We start from the raw sequence: 20,712 nt of genomic DNA on the forward strand, positions 1-20,712 counted from the left end.
TAAAAACAAACAAAAGAATTTTAAAAATGGATTCAAAAATGGACAGGCAGCCAATGGAGCGACGCTAAAACTGGAGAAATGTGCACATATTTACAGGTGCCAATTAAAAGACGCGCAGCGGCATTTTGCACTTTTTGAAGACAAGTGATGGAAAACCCACTCATCCCCAAATACAAAGCATTACAATAGTCCAGCCGAGTGGTGATGAAGGTGTGGATTACCGTCTCAAAATGGTGCTTTGAGATGACTGGCTTCACTTTGGCTAACTGCCTTAAAGGTGGGGTCTGAGATGTTTTTCTGGAGCATTTTTTATTATATTCCTTAAAATCCCCTTCACACCCCGATTACAACTAATTAATTAAAAGCTCTAACACAAAAATTTAAAAAATCAGTTACCTGTGGAACGGACAGGACTGAAAAAACACCATCCAATCATTTTGAGCGCCCACTCGAAACGGCTGAACAGTGAAATGTCTATCAAACTCAACTGCCATCCACCCCTCCCCCCGTCCCCCCTCTGCACGTACCCCTCTTCGCATTCCCAGAGGCTGGAGCGCTTGTACAGGAAGCGTAGCCAGGACCTGGCTATATTAGTTATATTAGAATGGAAAGTTCACCGGCAAACTGTTTTGTCACTAACATAAACCACTAGGAAATGTAACATTAGTCCCATAGGTCTGAACTGGGGCTGTTCTGGAAGAGCAGGGGTGTTGGAGGAAACTGAATGAGGTATGCATGAATATGCTCAGCTGGAGGCTCAGTCGGGGTAGGAGCCCGAGGCGTACGGGAGCAAAGCAGGGGACGGAGCCTCAGCCGGTGTCGGAGAAGGTTCAGCTGGACCGGACCGTAGATGGCGTCGGAGCCCAACCCGGGTACGGAGCAGAGCAGAGCCTTAGCCAGCGAATTGTTGCTGTGCAGCGCTCGTGAACCCTCGGGAACACATATTGCTTGTGCCACTACTCTGGAGGCGTGGCTTTGGAGGGACGTCTGAAGAAAGGGGTTTGGACTTTTGAACTGAGTATTTTCAAAATGTAGCTTGCTCGAACCGTTTTTCTAAGATCTCAGACCCCACCTTTAAGTGAAAAAAGCTTGACTTCACAACTGCCTTTACATGACTCTGAAGGTTAAAGTCAGGGTCCATTTTAACACCCAGGTTTTTGATAACTGGCTTGTTGTACTGAGCCAAATAACCCAGATCTATTGGGGAGACTCCAGTTGAACCACCAAACACAATAACCTCAGTCTTATCTTCATTGAAATGTAAAAAAAAAAAAAAAAAAATCTATGAATTAATGCTGCATACTTACGTTTTCATGTCTTTTTTTCCCTCTGCAGGCAGTGAAGCTCTCACATTGGGCTCTTCTCCGAGACTCAATCTATTACACCTTTTCTATCATCGCCCTCATTGTAGTAAGTAATACACAGAGACAAATTAGACAGTGGCACAATGATTGAAATATTAAGAGTAGAACCCCTGCCACCAACAAAAGAAGCTCACAGTTTACTGTAAGGTTTGAGTCATTGATTCTAAACTGCTTCATCCTCGAGAGGGTTGCAAGAGTGCTGGAGCCCATCTCAGCTACCTATGGTGGGGTACACCCTGGATGTGCCACCAGTAAGAGAGATGAACAACCAATCACTCTCACATTCACAATTAATAGTGGATGGTGGGAGGAAGCCAGTGTACCGGAGAACCCACGCAGACACAGGGAGAACATGCAAACTCCACACAGAAAGGTCTTGCTGTTGGAATTGAACCCTTCTTGCTGTGAGGCAACAGTCATATCCACTGCAACACCGTGCTGCCCATGAGTCAAATGTTTGAGAAGTTGTAACACTTCTTTGAGTGTTTGGGAATGCAAATGAGAAGAAAAACCAACAAAGATTTGTATGTGTATTGTATATTGTGAATCAAATTTGAAGCCAAGGTATCTGAAAAATACTGACATTTTTAAATAATAGAACCACTACTCCTTATAAAGTACAGTAAAAAGTGTTGACCTCTATCATTATGGCAGTGGTGTCAAACTCAATCAGAAAGGGGGCCAAATTAAGAACAGACTCCATATCCCGGGACACCCACAATGTTATTTATTAGTTATTTAAATTGAGAAAAATTATTTGTCTTTTCAGAGATATTCTCAATAACCATTCATACAGAATAATAAATATTACTTAATATTAAACCAAGCTCACTGATTAAACATGTAATGAGAACAAATTTCAAATAAAACACACATATGGCCTTTTTTTGTGGTACTCACTATTGGGAGATTTATTTCAAAATTGAAATTGTTGGGGTTTTTTTTCCACATATTAAAATCGGATTTAAAAACAACATTAATTGTGAAAATACAATGTATTGATCTTCCGTTCATTTTGAAAAAAAAATCACGTATGAGTTGTATTCTCATGCGAATGACAAGACTGTAATCCGTTCCAAAATGTATTAAAACAAAAAAGCGCTCATTTACGTCATGTCAGATGGTAGAAAAAACTATATACTCATAAGCTCTGTAAGCTCTCTGTTTTCTTACTGCAGAGAGGTCATAAGACACATACACAGTGATGGTGCATTAAATAGCAGCAAAGAAAATCAGAAAATTGCCACTTCACACAAATAAACTTATAAACATTAATTCCTATTAGCTATCATGCTTTGACTCTTGCTTACAATAAATAATAAAATCTATGTGTAAGATGCATCTTCTGGACACTGGGTGTTTTGGGTCTTTCAACATCAGACACCCTCGCACAGGCGATCCAGCTGAGGTTAATCAGACCCCAGCTTGCATCCCAGCAGCAACCACCCATGGATCAGCCCTCTTTATCCACAGCCTCCTTGTGGCCTTCTCTGCAGTTTCACATACAGATCAGATGTCCCTCTTCTTAATCACTCTTGCGTGGTTGAGGTTGGTTGAGGGCTTTGCAGAGTGAGTAGCCAGCAAAATCTTTACAGCCCAGCTCTATTGGTTAGCAGTGAGTCTTCCAGCCATCTTCCCAGCAATTCTCCACTAGTTCCTGGTACTTTGCATGTTTTCTTTCATTTGCTTCTTCCATCCGCTCTTCCCAGGGCACTGTAAGTTCGAACACAATCAGCTGTTTTGTTGCCTTGGAGATAAGGATGTAATGATATGAAAATTTCATATCACTGTTATTGGGACCAAAATTATCACGGTTATCATTATTATCGCAGTATTATTGTAATGTGTTCAAAATGTTCAAAAACTACTTATACACACTGAAATAATGTAACCAAGTTGTATTTTGAAAAAAACAAACAAACAAATAAAATAGCACACACAATCTACTTTCTGTTGGCAGAAACATTAAAATATTAACATGTCAACATCAAACATACAAATGTGCATTAAAGATGGCATTTTATCAATATCAATGCCATTGTCCATTCTGCTTACCAATCCAATTCCGTATCAGTTCTCCTATTGTTTCCTGAGGTGTTTTTTGAATGGGAAAAAAAGTAGTTGGACAGGTGATAGTGGAGCTGGTTTGAACATTTTCTATATAAAATCATTCACAGTGTCACACATATACACTATTGTACACACGAACAGAAAGTGAAACACAATCATATTTTCCTGAACTGTTTAATGAACAAATGTAAATACTTCTGAAAGAATGAGGAATTTAAAACATGTTAGGCTGATCTGCTTCTCCAGGAAATGAGCAGTATCACCGTGATTTTCAAAGTGCGGTAATCGAACACGGTTATCATGATAATTAGAATTTAAGATAAGATAAGATAAGATATTCCTTTATTGATCCCACAATGGGGAAATTCACAGTGTTAACAGCAGCATAGAAACATACACATAGACATACACATTCACGTAAAACAGTCATATAAATTTGAACAAAAAGAAAAAAGTGTTTAAAAAAGGAGAGTGCAAATATGCTTTGGTATGTAGTGCAATGGTTATAAATATAGAAATATATATATATATATATATATATATATATATATATATATATATATATATATATATATATATATATATATATATATATATATAAATATGGATTTGAATATATATATATACAACATTAGATGGAATGGAGGGAGGGTTGTTATTACACCACATATGTGGTGATCTACTGGGAGCAGGACTGGTTGTGCAGTCTGACAGCAGAGGGAAGGAAGGACCTGCGGTATCTCTCCTTCGTACAGCGTGGGTGAAGAAGCCGGTCACTGATGGTGCTTTCCAGGGCTCTTACAGTCTCATGTAGGGGGTGGGAGACATTGTCCATGATTGATGACAGCTTTGTTATAAACAGCTATAAACAGCTTTGTTGTAAACGGTAATACTAACCGTCAGAAATTTTACCGCAGTTTATCATTATACCGGTAATCGTTACATCCCTTCTTGGAGGTGATGATTATGTCTGGTCAGAGTGATGTTGTGGTAACATGCTGAGGGAACTTCAGCTGCTTCCCCAGGTCACCTTGCAGCTGCCAGTCAGAGGCTGTGTAGGGAGACCTGACCTTGTCCTTTGTCAAAGCTGGAGAGGAACACTGCCAACAGCAAAGGCCATTGTCCTCTTCGGGGCAAGATGGTGTTTATTAGAGATCATGGCATTGCATATGCTTTCTGCTACTGCCTTCAGCACTTGGTCATGGTGCTAGCAGTAACAACCTTCCCCAAGGACCTTTGGACAGCTGCTCAGCAGGTGTTGTAAGGACCCTCTTCCAGAGCATAGCTGGCATGCTGGTGTCTCACTCTTGTCCCACACATGGAGGTTGGCTGGACTTGGTAGGTTGTCATATACAGCCTGCACAAGGAAATGGATGTTACGGAAGTCTGCCTCTGTGATGTTTGTCCAGGTGATTTTGTACTGTAGGATACTCTCCCACTTTGTCCATGCCCCCTGCTGCCTGAGCCCCAAGGCAAGGCAAGTTTATTTGTATAGCACATTTCAGCAACAAGGCAATTCAAGGTGCTTCACACAGGACATTGAAATACAACGACAAGGGAAAAAGAAACATTTAAAACATTATAAAAGAAACATGTAAAAGGTGATTAAAAACAGCAAGTAAGAAAACGACACAAAAATTAAAAAAAACACACATATTAAAGTAAGAGTTGCAGTGCAGAGTTTCAAAGTAGAATATAAAATTTAAAAAGTCAAAAGCCTTTCAGTCAAAGGCAGGAGTGAACAGGTGAGTCTTTAACCTGGACTTAAAAGAACTCAGACTCTCAGCAGACCTGATATTTTCTGGTAGTTTGTTCCAGATATTCAGAGCATAGAAACTGAACGCTGATTCTCCATGTTTAGTTCTGACTTTGGGAACACGGAGCAGACCTGCACCAGATGACCTGAGTGGTCTGGATGGACTAGAAGGTCTCTGATGGATTTTGGGCCTAAACCATTCAGTGCTTTATATGTTAGCAAGAGACTTTTCAAGTCTATTCTCTGAGAGACAGGGAGCCAGTGTAGAGACGTCAGAACTGGACTGATGTGGTCCACTCTCTTGGTCTTAGTGAGGACCCGAGCAGCAGCATTCTGGATCAGCTGCAGTTTTCTGATAGACTTTTTAGGCAGACCAGAGAAGATACTATTACGGTAGTCAACTCAACTAAAGATAAATGCATGGACAAGTTTTTCAAGGTCCTGCTGCGATCATCAGTCCTTTAATCCTAGAAATATTCTTGGGGTGATAGTAAGCTGGCTTTGTAATTGTTTGTATACTGTCCTGCTCACTTACTCTTCCTCCACACCTGCTCAGACCTTTTCCTGGATTAGCTGGTGTCTCTCCTTTACTCAGGCCTTGCCCACTAGGGCCTTCAGAAAAAGGCTAAAGCCAGCTCTCCTGGTTGCCAACGTGCCCACCAGCTCTTTGTGAATGAGGCTTGACTCCACCACCTCCACTACTCTCTCCAGCCTTCACTTCCTCCCTGTCCTCATCTCGATGCTGGCTGCTGACACTGTCTGGTCCCTGTACTGAAGGGCTTCTCTTGTGCGTGCCACCATAAATTCTTCAGTGACACCAGTGAATGGGAGTTGTAAGATGTTACCGGTCCCATAGAGGCTGCTGAGGCTGCAGGAGAGGCCCAACCACTTACGAAGAAAGCTAGTGATCATCCTTTCCACTGTTGATACTGGAACTGAGTAAACCAGCAGTGGCCACAGGACATGCATTAGGATGGAATGCTGGTAGATCCAGGCCTTGAATCTGCCTGGCAGGCCTGACTTAGTCAGACCTGAGACAGGTCATGACACAGCTGCTCATACAGAACACTATTTGCAGTATCACATAACAGGCAATGCATATTTACAGATATTTACAGTAACTTTCGAAAACATGTGAATGATCAAGTTGTCTTTAACCCTTTCATGCATGAATTATGAGAACTTTAATCAAGATTTTTTTCCCTCTTTAGGCATGAAAAAAACAATGTGATTGAATTTTTTTTTTTTTTATGAACCTATTTTTCATGGAGTTACAAAAATTTCCACTCAGCTGGACACCATGCATTTTTTATTTTTATTTAACCTTTATTTACCCAGGGGAGCAATCAAGAACAGATTCTTATTTACAAAGGCAGCCTGATGATCATTTTCTGACATACTGTGTGAAAACTATGAAATAAATTTTTTCAAATGCTGCTAATCTGTTCTCAGATTTTAACACACTAGAACCTCCTGAGACCCAGCAATGCATTTTTGTCCTCTGTAGGGGACAAGAGGTTTACAGCTTTATTATTAAAAAAAAGCAAAAACAAAAAAAACAAAATGCTGTCCACTGCAATGGGCATTCTATAAATTAGAAAAAATCTATCTGAAAAAACTCTTGCATAATGCTGTTCCCAATCAAGACAATTATTAAATGTAAGAAAGCCAAAACTTTTACTTTCCTAGGTCTCAGGAGGATAACACTAGTTATTACTCACTCAGGTATGCAAAAAAGAAGTTAAAAAAAAAAAAAACCTGTTAATTACAGTCTAATAACAATTAGCAATTGATTTACACTCAAATATCTTACTACAGATCAGGTTTATCAAGATCAGGAAAGTTACAGTAATGGTATGAATTGCAGTGTATGGGATGATGCATAAACGTCCACTGTGTTGGCTGATATGCAAGTAAAGCAACAAAATCCATGAATATACTAGAAGCACTCGGAGAGCGCAGACCTCCGCCAAGGCTGATCAGTGGCCCCCCCCGTGGGCCCCCCCACCCCCGATCACCACCAAAATTTAATCATTTCTTCCTTATCCCATTTCCAACAAACCCGGAAAATTTCATCCAAATCTGTCCATAACTTTTTGAGTTATGTTGCACACTAACGGACAGACAAACAAACAAACAGACAAACAAACAAACCCTGGCAAAAACATAACCTCCTTGGCGGAGGTAACAAGAGAACAACTTTGAATAGCTGTCCACTGTAGTGACCACTATGCATGAAAGGGTTAAATACATATAAACAAGACTGTCAAAGGGCAATAAATAAAATAAAGTGTTCTGTGTGTGCTTCCCTGCCCATCTGAGTGTGGTGACAGATCAACAGCGTTAGTGCGATATATACATATTTACATATTTACAAAATGTACATATTTGAAGCTGTGCAGAAATACATTCAAATAGATGCCAAAACTACAGTGATGGAGCTAAATTTTGTACACCACATACACTGGAGTGATGTCATCTACATGAGTCTATAAGAAGGGTCTCAGATTAAAGTCCTTGTTGAGACCTTTAGGTCTAAGTGTGACCAATGTGTAAATCCAAAATGCCTCTCACAGTAACAAACAGTTTTTAGTGACCATGGACATTGAATCGCTGTACACAAATGTTCCAGTCCAAGGATTACAAGCTATTGAATTTTTTTTAGGTCAATGTGATAACTGCTCACCAAGCACAAAATGCATTGTAGACCTAATAGAAATCATGCTTACCTCAAACTTCTTTATGTTTGAATCTGAATTCTATCTTCAGATCTCTGGGACCAGCATGGGCTCCAAGATGGCTCCCAGCTTTGCATCACTCTTCTGTGGACATTTTGAACACCACGTTGTCTTCAATCAAACACACAATCCATACTTGCATCACATCACCAACTGGAGGAGGTATATAGATGGCATATTTTTTTCAACTCAAGGAATTTCATGATTTCACTAATACCAACAACAGACACCTAAGATTTAACATGGAATACAACATTCATAAGACGAACTTTTTAGACATCCTTGTATATAAAGACTCGAGTGCTCAAATCTATAATGCAAGAGCACTGACATGAACTCTATTCTTCATATTCTACATGGAAAATCATTTCATCCTGTGCCGTTGAAGAAAAGCTTGCCCATTTCCAAATTCAACCGGATTCACCCTATTTGTAACTCAGACTCGGACTATAAGACTCAAGTGGAGGATCTGGAGAAGCATTTCCAACAAGACTGTACAAAGAAGAATGGATTTCAGAAGTGCGGAATAGATCTGACACAACGACTCAAAGCCAATGTCTTCAGCACACATAAACTAAAAAAACAGTCCAAGATTAATTCAATCATCCAATATTCACCTGTGGGCAAAAACTTTACATATATCATCAACAAACACTGGCACATTATACAGTCAGATCCGATTCTAAAAGAATTTACTTTACCACTTCGTGCTCTATTTAAAAGACCACCAAAACTTGAGTAACATGTGTTCAGCTGACCTTGACACAGCCTCATTTTTTACAAAATGCACCACGTGGGAACTACAGATGCGGCCATTACATACAGTACAATTTCACACAAGACTCAGATTTTTACCCATCCCAGGTCTGGCAAATCCTACAAAATCAAAGGACCAATAACCTGCAACACAGAACATATAATACACATGTTGAAATGTCCATGTTGGCTAGCTTATATTTGCCAAACCAGTGGTGCCCTTAAAAACTACAATCTCAGAACACCGATCAAACATTCAGAATCAGGACACAAAAAGCCCAGAGGCCATACACTTCACACAAGCACAACACAATGTAAACATGTTAAGGCTGTAAGAAAACATTAGTGTACCTAGTCGAGGTGGAGATATTAACCGTTTTGTTACTACAATGAGAGGCATTTTGGATTTACACATTGGACACACTTAGGGCCTGATTTACTAAGATCACAAATAACGGGTGTAAATGTGCTTGCTCGTGCTAAAAAATGCGCGTGCTATTCATATGCGTGTGAAGGGTGATCAACTAAGATTGCCTGCGCAAATGACAACAAGTGCAAAGTCTTGGAGACCACCCTTTTAAATGAGGATTTTGCATGTGCTACTGGTTGTTGTCATGGAGACATTACGCTGTAATAAAAACTGCTCTGGGATATGACAGTACTCATGAATATGAAGTTGCTCTTTTTCCACACAGAGGGGTGGACAGGTATTTCTCTGTTGTTGTTTATCAGTGGTGAAGTGTGTTATTAGTGAAATAAATAGCTTCTCTCTGTATGTCACTCTGTATTGTGAATGAAAACTTTTAAGCCTGTGGGCATGATAAAAAAAAACAAACATCTGCTTATATAGCCAGTTCAGGAGTCCAGTCACAACACTGTGGACAGCGCTGTTTGTGTGTGTGTGTGTGTGTGTGTGTGTGTGTGTGCAGCACTAGAACCCGTCCCTGCCCACTCAAATGAAAGTTTGCGAAGACTCAGGAGATAGGGAAAAGGTAAATGAGCCTTAAGTTTCACTTTTACTTTTGCGAAATACAACTGGCATGGATCACTACCGTACCCCCCCTGACCACCCCCTGGCCGAACCATGGACGCCAGACTACCAAACCCCCCCCCCCCTTTCAGATTGCACACCGCTACATGAAGAGGTCGCTTCCACAGAAAACACTGAACTACAAGGAGCTACCATGGCAAGAGGCAAGTCCTACACCGGTACCCGGTCTGTTCACCAGTCCCGGACCGGCAGTCTCTTCACCAGGGCCAGGAGAAGAGACTGCAGTCTGGCCCCAGGAGAAGACACCAACGGTCTGGGACTGAGTGTAGAGACCGCGGCCCCGGCTCTCAGTGGTTCTTACCGGTGGTCAGACTAGCCGGCGTCAGTCTTCAAATTCTTCTCCTCTTTCAGCCGTCTCCATGTTTCAAAAGCATCTCCTATACGTATCCTTGTTTTGTTTCTCACTTTGTCACGACATATTTGGGAATAATAAGAGGCCTTTAAGGTTTATTAACGTCAGACATTTATGATCAGAAATGCTCCAGCTGCAGCTCAGTGGGAACTGCCAACCTGGATGTTGAAAGGCTACTGACTCTGTGATTGGCAGACAGGTGATGGGCGGAGCCTCAGACCAAAACACACAATGAAAACATAAACATAATTTCGGGGCTGACACTGAGCTTTTCAAATACAAATATTCTGGCTGGACTACTACTGTCAGTGACACCAGTATTTGAAATGAACGGGATTCCTTAATGTCTGGTGACAGTCAAGGCCATTTTATAATTACTTAGAACATAATTCCTACACACTGCACCTTTAATGCTTTTGTGGGTAGATAACATCTATGTTAGGCAAGAGAATGAGAAACAGGTCTAAAAAACAGCTGTGGAATAATAGTAAGTTGAAGGATATTCTGTGATTTTACCTCTGAAGTGATGGGCGTGTGCTTTTTGTGTCCTTTCCCATCTTTACATGAAATGTAAAAGCTCAGGCTTTGACCTTCTTCTGCTGCTCTGGGTTAGTCACGCCCCCTGGTGGCCCTCATGATGAAGTGCAGAACTTAAACAGTTGTGAAGCTCAGTTTTAAATTATTGTCTGACTTTGCTTCTGCTTTTTTCTTTTCTCTTTAGTTCATATACGACGAGAAAGTGTGCTGGTATGTTGTTGAATTTTCAGTTGTGCTCAAAATATGTTAAAGATCTGTGGACATATTCTATCATCCAGAATCATCCAGATTTTACTCACTTGTGTTTGTTTATAGGTGGGAGTCTCTAGTCCTGGTCATCATGTATGCAGTCTACATCCTTATTATGAAGTAAGTGCTTCCATAGACTTCTGCTTTCTGTTGATAGCTTTGTTGAAAGGTATGCTTCCTTCAGTTATGTTGTTTTTCTCTCTGTCATTAACAGGTTTAACGGCAGGGCACAACGCTACTTTGACCGTCGAAAGAAAGGCTCTGTAAATCTTGCCAATGGGTTAACAGGAAGTACTGACCTGGAGGACGTCACATGTGATGCTACTGCAGTGCTGCTTCAGAAAGGTAAAGTAGGTTGCTCGGCTTTTCACAGACTCTGCCCTCAAAAATTGCTCTGGATGTTTTAGCTTCTCATCTCTGCATACTGAAATATGCAGAAATATACAGCCAGCAGGGGCACCACTCCTTATCTACTCCATGCTAAGATATCCACCGAATTCAGTCAGTTTTATCCTGGTTTATTACCCAGATAACCATAGTCAACATCTTCCTGAAGGTACAGTATAGCAGCTAACAGAAGAGTCATGCCTAAAGTTAACCAAATCCTCTGCAGATTTATACTGTTTTGATGCTACCAGTGGCGGACCGTGCATTTCACTCCTAGGCCTTCAGTAGTGCTCTGTCTGAATCAATCCACCCCTCAATAACTATTTTATGGTTCTAAAAACCATCTTATTATGCAGAAATGCAGTCTAAAGAGCTGTTGCGTCGCAGATAGATAACTCCTGTAGCCACAAGAAATGCCTTTACTGAACAAACAAACCCGGGGTGCACAAGTCTCCTTCTCCTGCAGCCACAGCTGCGACACACAGAAAAAAGCATCAATAATAACCTCATTAACTTGCAATATTATTGAGGAAAATAGCAACATTTTACTCACCAAAAATTCTGATTATTTGTACACAAAATCCATCCTCCTTTCTTTCCTCAAAAAGAGTTCAACTACTCTGTCGTACAGATTATCCGTGCGGGTACCCGGGGTACCGGTCGTAGTTAGTGGAGTGAAAGTGACGACAAATCCTTTTCCTGGTTGTGACCGGCTTGCTAGCTTCGGAATTGCGCGACCTTTCTTAACCACGTCCAGCTTTCCTTGAAAAGTCCGTCTTGAAAATGGCTTTGACAATAAATCTGCAACCAAATCCATTTCTTCTCCTCCTTCAGCCATTGTGGGTTGACAAAACAGCTACGAAACCAACACAACTGTATTTCTGTTCATGCAGCTGGCTACAGATGCAGTTTGCTAGCTTTGACTAGTACGCTCTCTGACTATCCAATCAAAAGTGTGAATATGCTGACGTTACCGTACACCTGCTAGAGGTCCTTGGTGTCGCCAACTCAAAATCTGAGTGGTTGAAGCAACAGTTTCATTCAGACTTATGTTTTGCTAGAGGGCCCGCAGAACTGATTGTGAAGGCCTCCAGGCAGACTTCTTTGACTTTGACCCTATCTGGCAATAGATGATGGCTGAAATGTGATTAAATTTGGGTTAAATGCTTTAATATGAAAATACGTGTCTGGAAGCAGCACAACCAGGGGAAAAGCTATGGAAGGAAGTGGACAGAGCATTTGGAATTATTTAATTAAGTATTCATGGACAAAATAAAATTAAAATCAGTCTGTGATTCAGATATTTTTTTTAGGCCAGCAGAGAAGGCCTTGCAGGCCCTGACAGCCCACCACTGGATGCTGCTGTCCTCTATCAACCTCTTCTGCATGAGATACTGTGAGAACCTGTTGGTCTGTTAACTAGTTACACTAGGTTTTATAGGAGGGAGGGAGGGAAGCAGATCAGAGCTAGAAGAGCCAGTTGATCTGTCTCAAAGCCCTGACATTTGAGTTGATAATTCACTGTGATAGAAATTATTGCAATTAGCATTATTCGTGTCTATATTGTTTATGTTATTACTGAAGTACAGAGTTATTCTAAAAGAATGAACCTTTTTCATTAGACAAGGCAGATTTATTTGTATAGCACCATTCATACACAAGGTAATTCACAGTGCTTTACAAAAATGGAAAAGAGACAGGTTAAAAACACACAATTATAATTAAAACATAATCAATAAAACATAAATAATAATCAATTAAAACAAAGTAAAAGGTCAGAGTGCAGATAGAACCCTTTCAGTCATTCTATGCACAGTTGAACAGCTGTTTTCAGCCTGGACTTAAACGTTGTCACAGTAGAGGTCTGTCTCACGTCATCAGGAAGACTGTTCCAGAGTTTAGCTGCATATACGAAACGCAGCTTCACCCTGTTTAGTCCTGACTCTGGGCACCAGCAGAAGACCTGTTCCTGAGGTTCTCAGGGTCCGAGATGGTTCATATGGGACCAACATGTCACAGATATACTTTGGTGCTAGACCATGGACAGACTTATAGACAAGCAGAGCTGTTTTAAAGTCTATTCTCTGAGCCACAGGAAGCCAGTGCACAGACCTGAGCACAGGACTAATATGGTCGTACTTCCTGGTTCTAGTCAGGACTCGAGCAGCAGCATTCTGGATGGACTGCAGCTGTCTTACAACTCGTTTAGAGAGTCCAGGGAGAAGGCCGTTACAGTAGTCTAACCTGCTAGAGATAAATGCATGGATAAGTCTCTCTAAGTCTGGTTTAGGCAGTAAACATTTGATTCTGGCAATGTTTTTGAGATGGTAAAAGGCTGTTGATATTATTTATTTAATGTGGCTGTTAAAGTTTAGGTCCGAGTCCATTATTACCCCTAGATTTCTAACCTGGTTTTTAGCTTTTAGAGTAAGAGATTCCAGATGACTGCTGACACTTTCTCTGGGTTTTTGTGGGCTAAAGACAATGACTTCAGTCTTGTCTGAGTTTAGTTGGAGAAAGTTGTTTTGCATCCACACAGTGATCTGTTGGAGGCAGTCACAGAGTGAGTCCACAGGCCCATGTTCACCTGCTGTCAGCGACATGTAAATCTGAGTGTCGTCTGCATAGTTATGGTAGGACACATTATTACTGCATATTAACTGGCCCAGGGGCAACATGTAAAGATTGAACAAGAGGGGTCCCAGGATGGACCCCTGGGGGACCCCACAGGTCACTGCCATTTGGTTTGACACACAGTTTCCAATTTGAACAAAATACTTCCTGTCCTCAAGGTAGGACTTAAACCATTCCAGGGCAGGACCAGAGATGCCTACCCAGTCCTCTAGCCTCTGTTACAGAATCACATGATAAACTGTGTCAAATGCAGCGCTCAGATCCAGCAGGACTAAGACTGCTACTGTACCTGTGTCTGTGTTCAGACGGATGTCATTGGTCACTTTGATCAGAGCAGTCTCAGTGCTGTGATGGGGCCTGAAATCTGACTGGAAATCATCAAAGCAGTTGTTCAATAGAAGAAAGTCAGAGAGCTGTTGGTAAACAACTCTCAAAGACTTGACCTAAAAATGGCAGATTTGATATGGGATGATAGTTGTTCAGTACTGCTGCATCAAGACTACTCTTCTTTAGGAGAGGCCTAATGACAGCAGTTTTCAAGGCCCTGGGAAATGTTCCAGATTATAATGAAATATTATCCAAGTTAGTGAGCTGGGGTAGCAAACTGTTCAGCACAGATTTTAGAAATCTAGTGGGCAACTCGTCGAGGCAACATGTGGCTGAACTCAGACTAGAGATGGTCTCTGGACTGTTTTGTCAGTGACAGACGTGAAACGTGTCAGCTCTAGGTGTCTGGAAGGCTGCAGTGGTAACTGTGCTGTGGGATTAATTGAGTGTTCAATGCCCTGAACCTTGTCATTAAAGAATGTTGCAAACTCATTGCATTTTGATGTGGAAACTAGTTCTGAAGGCAATGGAGTAGGAGAGTTTGTTAACCTATATTAATATTATGCAATATTTTAATGAGGAAAAGCAATAGAAAACTCTGGCCATGTCACAAGTATTCTACTCACAATCAGCTTTTATTTCCTGTCTTACAAGTGTTCAGTGTGTCCACCACCTGCAGCACAGACAACATCAATGCGATAAGAGAATGCCTCTCAGATGCGTATCAGCATATCACGATCCACTGAGTTGATCACTGTTGTTATTCGATGTTGAAGGTCATCAAGGCAGCCAATCAAAACTTAGAAAACTCCTCTTTCAAAGGGTCACTGACTCATTCCATGACGATGCTTGAGAACTGAAGCAATGTGTCATGAAATCGGTTCATTCTTTTTGAATAACCCTGTGTAAGTCTAAAAATTGTTATATTATCCAAGTGTCCCCTGTTATTTGATTTAAATGTAACATAGCTGATATGAGAAAACTTAAATATACAAATCCCATTACTGGAATGTTCAACAAAGGTACAAAATCTAAATATAGTATAGTTTTCATTTCATTTTCATTTTATTCATTCATTCATTCCAATCTAAATGATTGGAAAGGAGCAGGATGAAGAAAACTTATAATACCTGCCCCTTTCTTGAAACATCTGCTTACATCAGATACGTTGCCATTACAGTTATTACAGTAAACAGTTTACCTGATAGTCAATGCAAATAAAATAAATCCAACATCCGTAAGTTGAATTATGTCATTACATCCTTTTATAAAGCTTCTCTATTCTTTCCCTATACAACCTCTTAAACTGAAAAATATTTACCTCCGCCAAGGAGGTTATGTTTTTGCCAGGGTTTGTTTGTCTGTCTGTTTGTTTGTCTGTCCGTTAGTGTGCAACATAACTCAAAAAGTTATGGACAGATTTTGATGAAATTTTCAGGGTTTGTTGGAAATGGGATATGGAAGAAATTATTAACTTTTGGGGGTGATCGGGGGTGGGGGGGCCCACTGATCAGCCTTGGCGGAGGTCTGCGCTCTCCGAGTGCTTCTAGTTCTACAGCCCTTCTCTTCCACTGCCAAAAAATTCCACATCCTGACACCCACAACAGAAATACACATTTTCTTCACATTAGTCCGCACCCTTTGCTGTTTAAAATTAAACCTCCTTCTATGTTCTTCATCCTGTGATACTAAAACAAATAATCTCTGCAAGTTTGCAGGCAAAAGTCCGTTTCTCGCTCTAAACACAATCAGCTATGTCCTTAATTCAACCAACTCTTTAAACTTAAACAATCCTGATTTAATAAACAACTCATTTGTCTGTTCCCTGAAATTAACATTATACATGATTCTTATTGCTCTTTTCTGTAATAAAAACAATGGTTCTGCATTACTCATATATGTGTTGCCCCATACTTCAATACAAAAACTCAAATACGGCAGAATAAGTGAACAATATAAAATTCTCATTGCTTTATAATCCAACAAATATTTTGCTTTACTCAATACAGAAATATTTTTAGACACCTTTTTTTTTAAGAATATACATACAGTATAGCCCAAAATAGGCTGTTATTAAAAGTCAATGGGGCAGATATTATAAAAGTTAGATAAGCAAAGCTCATTACTAAAATATTACATCAAAACACAAAATAAAAATAAACCACCATGGTGCTTGCTCTACATTGCCACTCAAACATGTGGAAATAATCTGATGTTCAGTTAATGAAGTTACTGCTGCTGTGGGTTAATGTTCAGTCTCTTTTAGAGTGATCTGTGATCCCCAAACAGAACATAATTGCTAATGTTTCTGCAAAATTCTAGATATTTGCAGTGACACATAACATAATATTTACAGTAAGACATTTATCAAGCATGTTTCAGACCTGCTTGAATCACATTAACATCTGAAGTCTCTTTGTGATGGACAAATCAGTATTGGGTTATAGATGTGAAAAACCGTAGAAGTATGAAAGTTGATTTGTGATTCTGAAGAGCTCTGTGTGTATCTGAAATTGTCATTAACATAATTTTAGGGGTAACTGATCAATTTGTGGCTGAAATGCAGAGAAACACCCGTAAAACTAGAAACTCCGACTAAAAGGACATGTAGATTATTATATATTATATAGATAACATTTCTGTATCCAGGCAGTGTTACAGCAGGTTGAATGTTGTGTGTTCTCTCTCCGCAGCTAATTTCCACTGTAAGCCATCAGTGCTGATGGTCGATGAGCTGCTGTCTGCGTATCCACACCAGCTGTCTTTTTCTGAAGCTGGAATGAGGATCATGATCACCAGTCATTTCTCCCCCCGAACTCGTCTCACCATGGCATCACGCATGCTTATCAATGAGGTGATAACAGACACAGTATTCAATGACTTACATATTGTTAGCCTCATAGCATAATTGCTTAAGTCATATTTTTGGCCAAATTATGATATTTGCGTAACTTTACTCTCCAAACACCGCTACTTCATTTTTTTGTCATTGGCTGTGACCTGAAAAAAATATGACTTGGGCAGTTATGCTATGAGGCTAACAACATGTTTGTATACTTTGTTCAGTTGCCAAAGATTATTTGAAATTGTAAAATACAACAAAGTGCTATGTGTGTAAATCTGTCTCATCAGATTTTGAATTACTAAAACCACTGAATTTCTAGCACTGAATTTTTTTGCACGGAAATTAAGTGTCTGATTTTTTTTGTCTCTCAATTTAACTATGTTCATAAATTTAGAATAATACAAAAAATTCAGATCACACATCCAGGACACTAAGGATGAGCAATCGATTTTGTCTCAAGTCAAACCGACAGCCAGCTAGTCGAGTTACATTAGGTTGGTCAAATGACACCAATGCAGGAAGACAGTCAGCGCGGATGTGTGATCTGAATTTTTTTGCTGCTGAATTTTTTACTTCTGAATTTTTTGCTGCTGAATTTTTGCATCTGATTTTTTTTTATTCTAAATTTATGAACATAGTTGAATTCAGAGACAAAAAATTCAGATATGTAATTTCAGTGCAAAAAAATTCAGTGCTAGGAATTCAGTGGCTTTTATAATTCAAAATCTGATGGGACAGATTTACATCCATAAAGTTCCCTCTAAGAGAATTATATACACTGAACAAAAATATAAACGCACCACTTTTGTTTTTGCTCCCATTTTTCATGAGCTCAAAGATCTAAAACTTTTTCTATGTACACAAAAGGCCTATTTCTCTCAAATATTGTTCTTAAATTTGTCTAAATCTGTGTTAGTGAGCACTTCTCCTTTGTTCTTTGCTGAGATAATCCATCCACCTCACAGGTGTGGCATATCAAGATGCTGATTAGACAGCAGGATTATTGCACAGGTGTGAGTTAGGCTGGCCACAATAAAAGGCCACTCTAAAATGTGCTCTTTTACTGTATAGGGGGGTCAGAAAACCAGTCAGTATTTGGTGTGACCACCATTTTCCTCGCACAGTCTTCTTCATGAATTCTCTGAAACAGCTTTGGAGATGGCTTATGGTAGAGAAATGAACATTCAATTCACAGGCAAAAGCTCTGGTGGAGATTCCTGAAGTCAGCATGCCAACTGCATATTCCCTCAAAACTTGTGACATCTGTGGTATTGTGCTGTGTGATAAAACTGCACATTTTGGAGTGGCCTTTTATTGTGGCCAGCCTAAGGCACACCTGTGCAAAAATCCTGCTGTCTAATCAGCATCTTGATATGCCACACCTGTGAGGTGGATGGATTATCTCAGCAAAGAAGAAGTGTTCACTAACACAAATTTAGACAGATTTGTGAACAATATTTGAGAGAAATAAACCTTGTGTGTTCACAGAAAAAGTTTTAGATCTTTGAGTTCAGCTCATGACAAATGGGAGCAAAAACAAAAGTGGTGCGTTTATATTTTTGTTGAGTGTACATAGGTTAGCCAACTGAAATTGAACTGAACTGAAAATATTACCAAAGGCAGAGTTTAAGTATGAATTGAAACAACCAAATAATCCCATTGTTGTTTAACAACGTGAATGCTGAATGGTCAACATTTTCACTGAGGAAGACACAGACTGCAGACTGGATGGAAACCCAAACCAAATATTCAAATATGGGCTTTTGACAGAATGAAGAAGAATGAATGCTCATGTCTGTATCACACAAATATAATGGACTTTTCCTAATTTGTACAATGTACTTAAAAAAATCTAAGATATTAGCTTGGACTAATAACTGCCATACATAACACAGCAACACAATAAATATGGTGCGGAATCAGTGACAACTTTTAAATCAGTGACATCTTTAAATCACCTCTTAAAACATATTTTTATAGACTTGCCTTTATGTGATGTCTGTCCCTTTTTAATTTTAATTTTTTAAATTTGAATTTTATCCTGTTTGGTTATTAATTTATATTCTCATACATGATGTTGCTTTATTTCATTCCTTATATGTTTTATCTTCAAATGGTGACTGTTTAAGAAGCTTTTTAGGATTAGTTATATGGAATATGTCTATACTGTAAAAAAAAAAAAAAAAAAAGTCTGTAATTTAACAGAATTTTCACTGTTTATTTCACAGACTTTTCCAGTATTTTTAAGATACAGGAAAATATCAATGAAATGACAAAAATAGACTGTGATTTTACATGTCAAATGTAAAATAAATGTGAAAAACTGTAACTGTGAATAACCAAAAAATTTCAATTAAAAAAAAAATGTTTTTCACAGAAAAATACAGTTAAAATACATTTGCAAATATATCGTAGTTTCACAAATATTTCTTTTCTATTTATGAGATTAAACTGTTAATTTAAAGTTTAATACTGTAAAAAAATATATTAAAACCAAATAAAATTACTGACAATGAACCGTAAAAGAAGTATTTGTTCTGTAAGTTTAACAAGACTTGTTTGTTAATTGACAAATATCTTGTGTAATTACGGGAGTTTTCACAGCAAAAATGTTGAATAAATGTATTTTTGTGAATGTATAACTTGTATACAGTGTGGGGAAGCAAAATTTACAATGAACATTTAGTTGTTTTTTCTCAGCAGACACTACTTCAATTGTTTTGAAACCAAACATATATTGATGTCATAATCATACCTAACACTATTATCCATACCTTTTCAGAAACTTTTGCCCATATGAGTAATCAGGAAAGCAAACGTCAAAGAGTGTGTGATTTGCTGAATGCACTCGTCACACCAAAGGAGATTTCAAAAATAGTTGGAGTGTCCATAAAGACTGTTTATAATGGAAAGAAGAGAATGACTATGAGCAAAACTATTACCAGAAAGTCTGGAAGATACTATTAAAGAAGAATGGGAGAAGTTGTCACCCCAATATTTGAGGAACACTTGTGCAAGTTTCAGGAAGCGTGTGAAGGCAGTTATTGAGAAAGAAGGAGGACACATAGAATAAAACATTTTCTATTATGTACATTTTCTTGTGGCAAATAAATTCTCATGACTTTCAATAAACTAATTGGTCATACACAATCAATCCCTGCCTCAAAATATTGTAAATTTTGCTTCCCCACCCTGTAAGCACTGATAAACTGTACAAATACAGTTTTTATCAGTGGATTGTACAACTTAGTCTCATTGGAAATTATTTATATATATTTTCATAGGTAATTTGATTGTTTTAATATATGTAAATATTCTTTATTAAACATTAAAAACTAAAAAAAATATGCAAAATCTCATGTAAAGTTAGGGCAAAAAACTATATTTTAATTATGGAAAATTACTGTATTTTAATGAGATGGTTATTTAACAGTATTTTTTCTGCACCCCTGCTGCCGGAATAATACCATTTTTTCACTTTTTTTTTTTTTTTTACAGTGGATGTGACATTATCCCTGCTCTCTTTATTCTGATTCACTTAATTTATTTGAAGTGTCATGTTTTTGCATTTGCTGTACATATCTCTCTTATTGTGTTGCTTCTGTTTTAGTGTCTTTACTTGCATCTTGTATCCTGCTGTTGTGCC

General features: G+C 38.9%; 1 protein-coding gene across 1 annotated transcript in view; it reads left to right on the forward strand.

Moving 5' to 3' along the window:
- LOC115424856 (sodium/potassium/calcium exchanger 3-like) overlaps positions 1–20,712 on the forward strand; it is a 115,647-nt gene that overhangs the window by 85,459 nt on the left and 9,476 nt on the right. The window contains exons 7-11 of the mRNA XM_030142253.1: positions 1,336–1,410; positions 10,809–10,834; positions 10,940–10,993; positions 11,088–11,218; positions 16,915–17,075. Coding sequence (XP_029998113.1) covers positions 1,336–1,410; positions 10,809–10,834; positions 10,940–10,993; positions 11,088–11,218; positions 16,915–17,075 — 447 coding nt within the window. The remainder of the gene's footprint in view (positions 1–1,335; positions 1,411–10,808; positions 10,835–10,939; positions 10,994–11,087; positions 11,219–16,914; positions 17,076–20,712) is intronic.

This window comes from Sphaeramia orbicularis, chromosome 1 (genome assembly GCF_902148855.1).
Source record: "Sphaeramia orbicularis chromosome 1, fSphaOr1.1, whole genome shotgun sequence".
NCBI lineage: Eukaryota > Metazoa > Chordata > Actinopteri > Kurtiformes > Apogonidae > Sphaeramia > Sphaeramia orbicularis.